Source organism: Apodemus sylvaticus, chromosome 1, assembly GCF_947179515.1.
Source record: "Apodemus sylvaticus chromosome 1, mApoSyl1.1, whole genome shotgun sequence".
NCBI lineage: Eukaryota > Metazoa > Chordata > Mammalia > Rodentia > Muridae > Apodemus > Apodemus sylvaticus.
In genome coordinates, this window is record NC_067472.1 from 168621107 (window position 1) to 168626387 (window position 5281).

General features: G+C 52.5%; 1 protein-coding gene across 1 annotated transcript in view; it reads right to left on the bottom strand.

Moving 5' to 3' along the window:
- Otog (otogelin) overlaps positions 1 to 2724 on the bottom strand; it is a 65823-nt gene extending 63099 nt beyond the window's left edge. The window contains exons 1-3 of the mRNA XM_052193023.1: positions 2625 to 2724; positions 2183 to 2242; positions 1999 to 2060 (exon numbers count right to left, since the gene is read on the bottom strand). Of these exons, the coding sequence (XP_052048983.1) occupies positions 1999 to 2060; positions 2183 to 2242; positions 2625 to 2724 (222 nt within the window). The remainder of the gene's footprint in view (positions 1 to 1998; positions 2061 to 2182; positions 2243 to 2624) is intronic.
- Between the last annotated feature and the right edge of the window lie 2557 nt (positions 2725 to 5281).

Below are 5281 nucleotides of genomic sequence, written 5' to 3' on the forward strand. Positions count from 1 at the left end.
CCTCCAGCCACCACACAGGGAGGCCACTGTCAGTCCTTTTAACTCTATGGAGTAGTGGGTGACATCTGCCCGTGTCACCTGGTCTAGATGCTCAGGACCTGTGTTCATGAGTTTTATGTCAACTTGACACAAGCTGGAGTCATTTAGGAGAGAGCCTCAATTGAGAAAATGCCCCCATAAGATCAGCCCCCATAAGGCAAACCTGTGGGGGATTTTTTGGTTGATGATTGATATGGGATGCCCAGCTCACTGAGGGCAGTACCACCCCTGGGCAAATGCTCTCAGATGCCATATAAAAGCAGACTGAGAAAGCCACGGGAGCAGTGCTCCCTCCATGACGTCTGCATGAGTTCCTGCCTCAAAATTCCTGTCTTCAGTCCCTGCCTTGACTTCCGTCAGTGCTGTGCTGTGACCTGAGAATTGTAGATTAAATAAACCCTTTCCTCCCCAAGTTGCTTTCGGTCATGGTCCCTTATCCCAACAATAAGAACTCCAACTACCACAGGACCTTCTCAGTGGAACAGGGCAAGTCTGCCTAACCAGGAAACCAGCAAGGACCACTCAGCCCACTGGGAATGAGCTATTTGGGTGTAAGAGTCTTTATATCCACAGAAATGTGGGAATTTCTAGAGTCCTGTGTGCAGAGGGGCAGGTCTGGCTCCACCAGCAAGTCAGTCTACCTGCTCATTACAGGCCCCAGAAAGTCAGCTTCCCCGACTATGAAGAGACTGCCCTTTCAACTTTCACCCTTCACCTCAAACTGAGTAGGACTCTGATCCTGAATCCTGAAGAGTGGGACAATGAGAGGAAAGATGGGCCTTGGAGGGTAGTGTGCCTGCCTCTGCCCATCCTGGGCTTCTGCACCTAGCTTTGAAGGGCAGATAGCAGGGACTTTTTTTTTTTTTACAGTATAAATTATCACCCCTAACTCCCTGACACAAGGGCTCCCGTGAGCTGATTATCAGGCTGGACACAGCTGAGGGTCAAGCCTCCTGAGGGAACATTGCCAGAGGCAGGCTGGTGTGTAAAGTATCCGGGGTTGTAGAAGAAAGAAGACAAATGTAAGAGAGGATTAGAGAGCGAATCTGAGCCATCCAATCCAGAGATCAACAAAGTTTGGCCAATGGAGAAAAGGGACTTTCAGCCTCTCTCTCAGGAAAGCAGAACATCTCAGGAGGGCAGGCCCCACGGGCTGTTCAGAAGTCAGTGGGTCCCAGGAGATGGTCAGGAGTCAGTGAGTGTGTATGTGTGTGTGTGTGTGTGTGTGTGTGTGTGTCTGTCTGTCTGTCTGTCTGTCTGTTTGAGCATGTATATATGTGAGTGTGTGTGTCTGAGCATGTATGTGTGTGTGAGTGTGTGTATGTGTGTGTATGTGTGTATGTGTGTGTGAGTGTGTATGTGTGTATGTGTGTGTGAGTATGTATGTGTGTGTGAGCATGTGTGTGTATGTCTGAGTGTGTATGTGTGGGTGCATATGTGTGTCTGAGCATGTGTCTGGGCATATGTGTATGTGTGTGACTGTGTCTGTGTGCACATGCTAGAGTGTGCAGGTCAGAGGACAATCTCAAGTGCTCTTCCTCAGGCTCCACCCACTATTCTTTCACCAGTCTTCCCGGCATCGCCCAGCAGGGGGCCCAGTTCTCTCCTCGCCTCTCAGAGTCGCCTGTGGCACTGCATAGGGTAGGGAAGGGGCCTTTGATGGGATTTAACACAGAGAAGAGAACTCCACTCTCTTAAGCCCTCGCCTGCCTGCTCTCCTCCGGGGTGGAGGGGCTCAGCGTTCTCCTGAAAGGTCCTGTGCCTACCTCGCCTAAAAAGAAATACTAGGGACCCAAGAGACGAGAAAAATGGGGACAGAGGGATATCATGAAGTTACACACTCAGACACGCACCAGAGTGTTTGCTCCTCTCCACAGAACCCCCAAGAAAAATCTTCTGTTATCTCAGGCCCGTAAAAGCCCCTTGCCCAGGGACATCCCTGGCCCAGGCGTCTCTTACCTGGCTTTCCGTAGCTGTTGCGACATCTTCCACTGCAAGGCCCGTCTCCTGGTAGCTGTGGCCGGATGGGAAGTGAGCTTAGGAGCACCATGCTCACCCCAAAGCCCAACCCCCCCCAATACACTCAGCCCCTGGGGTGACATGTGCCAAGAATCCGATGGGACCAATGGGACCTGGACTTACCTGGACTCAGGAGCAGGCTCCTGTTGCAGCTCTGCACCGGCTCTCCATGTGAGTGCTGAGGCTGGGGAGAGACCACATTCTCCACACCACGTAAGGCCCCCTTCGCTGGGGGCTCCCACTGTATTCTCCCACTGGGCACCTACCCCGCCCCTACCCCAACCCACGCTGGTTTTCTCAAGCCCTTTCTCCGGCTCCCAGGACTCTTCCAGAGAAGGTCTCTTTCCTTCCTCCCTCTCCTTGGGCCTCAGGTCTCTCCCTAGTTCTCTATATCACATCTCTTTTCAACTACCTTAGAACCATCTGGGTCCCAGGCCTGGCTGTCTAGACGTCTTCCTCCCCTCTCATAGGTCTCTGCCCTTTCTCACACACCATCACCCTGCCCAGACCTGTTTGGTTACACGGTCCCATAGCCCCAGACTCCCCCGGTTCACAACCCATCTCACCCTGGCGCTGCACCGTGCGCTTCAACTCCGCCACGGGCTCAACCCTAAATACAGAAAAGCAAGACAGAAGCAAGCACAGTCTGGCCGCGCGGGCTCCCATCAGGGTGGTGCCAGGCGATCGGAGAGCCCGCGGCGCAGGGTTCCGCTCCTAGGTAGGTCACACCTCCACTCCTGGCTGCAGTCCCCCGGCTCTCTTGCCCTCTCCCTTAGGCCCTCCTCTCAAACTCTTGACTCCTCCCCCAGGCTAGAGTGACAGGCCCGCCCAGCTCATTACCATAAGTTGAGAGCCAGGCTACCTACAGCCCAGTCTTTGTCCTTCAAAGCCATTGTAACTGCTCTTCCCCAGGGAAGGCCTGGGGGGGGGGGGCGGAATGACAATGAGACAAGCTGGGCAGACTCCAATTCCCTCACCTGGGTCCTAGAAGCCCCTTCCACTGGAGAGCAGATGTTCTGCCCCTTGTCCTCTCCCTTTTTGCAGAGGGCCACTCCGGAAGTTTGAGACTGGCCTCAGGATGCAGAGAGGTAGTCTGTGCTTCCAAAGCTCCTCCACCCAGGCTTCATCTGGGCCCCAAGTCCCTGCCCTCCATTCAGTAAGAGCTTGAGTAGGCAAGGCCACGCCTTAGTCCACAGGCATGCCAGTGCTGGCTCAGGAAATACTGTGTGAATGGCCAAGGTCTTTGGTGGTTCCCATCGAAGCCAGGGTGATGACAACTTTGGTCTGATGAACAAGACGTACTTCGTGTCCAGAAATATTGGCTGCTCATACACCTCGGGGTAGGGCTACGATTTGGGACGCACACATTCATTCAGCAGATTTGTTGAGAGTCTGTTTTGTGCCACTTACTGTTCTAAACATATGGTGGACAAGCTGGCCTCTTGAAGACACTGGATGAGAGTCAAGAAGAGCGTCCTGCAGAACCCAGGGTGGTCTCAGAGTAGAGACATTTGTGGAAAAGGAACCTGGACCCAGTGCCACACTAAAACTCAAATGGAAGTAGTTTCTAAAAGATGTCTATGGTCCCAGGAAAGAAGGGTTGAGTGGCTGTGGTCTGCCTTCTTCTGGGTAAGGACATTTTTTTTTTTTTTTTTGCTCTGGGTTCTAAATATGAAACCAACATCCATGCAACATACTTAGGAAATTCAGAAGTAGCTAGAAAAATGGCTCAGTAGTGAAGAGAACTTGTTGCTCTTGCAGAGGACTGGGGTTCAGTCCCCAGCACCCAGATTGCATACAGCTGATTATAACGCTAATCCCAGGAACCCTCTTCAGCCTTCGCAGGCACAGGGCATCCTAACAGTGTATGTAAATATATGCAAGCAAACATTCATACACACACACACACACACAAAATAAACTTTGAAAAAAGGAGGAAAAAGAGAATCAAAGGTGTAAATTGAAAGTGGGTTGTATCTCATGTGGTCTTTTCTGGACCACTAAATGTCCCATGAGTCTTTCTGTCCAGTTTCTGACTTACTCAGTTGATTACAAAGAATCCTAATTACCAGTAACTGTCAACTTAACACAACCTAGAGTCAGCTGAGACAAAAGCCTAGGTCAGATTAGCCTGTGGGAACTGTCTCGAGTATTAATTGATGCAGAAGGCAGTGAAGGACAGAGGCCAGGCTATAGTCTGGTTCCCAATGTATGGAAGCCTACCATGAACGCGCCATCCTTCGACAGGTGGTCCTGAGCTTTTTAAGCAAGCCAGCTTAGCATGAGCCTGGGAGCAAGAGAGCCAGAGACGGAGCCGGCCAGAAGCGGTCCTCCACAGTCTCCGCTTCACAGTCCTGCTGGGGTTCCCGCCTTTGCCTCTGTCAGCAGCGGAACGGACCGGTAGCCTATGCTGGGATAGAGCTCTCCTTCCCCGAGTCGCTTCTAAGCACGGTGTTTTCCACAGCACCAGAGTGACACCCGATCAGAAGCTGAGAATGCGGACCACGCTTTCAAGGTATTTCCCCAGGCACACATCTGATATGAATATCTTATATTTATATCTTAATCTAGGCCATAATTTAGCCACCGTGGAAGTAGGCTGCTTGCTGGTAAATGGCAGAGGGACCTACGGAAGAGCCTTCCCGCGTCTCTGAAGTGACACCTGCGCAAAAAGTTCCAAACCTCAGCCGTATATTTTGGCCAGGCGTGTAATCCCAACTCTTGGGAGATAGGGGTGAAGGATCTGGAGTTCAGGGACATCCTCCTCTGCTAGGAGTTCTCTTCAAAGCCTGCCCAGGTCCACATGAGATGCTCTTTCAGAAAGGAAAAGAAGTCTCAAACTACCCCTGAGCCCTGCCGCCCCTCGTCTCCTCCATCTTCTGTCTTAATATGTGTGGGGACCACTCTAGAAAACACTGCCAGCCTCACTAACCAAACCACTATCAGCACATCCACAAGACGGGCTTCTTTTCTTCCAGGGCCGCTGGGCTGAACTTCAGGACAGGTGACCCCGCCTCCAGGCTAGGTGACCCCGCCTCCAGGCTAGGTGACCCCGCCTCCAGGCTGTCCTTTCTCCTCCCAGCCCCGCCCCTGCTTCTTCCAGGCCCCACCCCTGACTCTGAGGGAGGCAGGTCCTGTCCTAGCTGCTGACCCGCCAGAGCACCGCAGTCAGGCACACCTAAGAAGCAGACCGAGCTGCAACTCAACTGGATTAGGCTCAGCC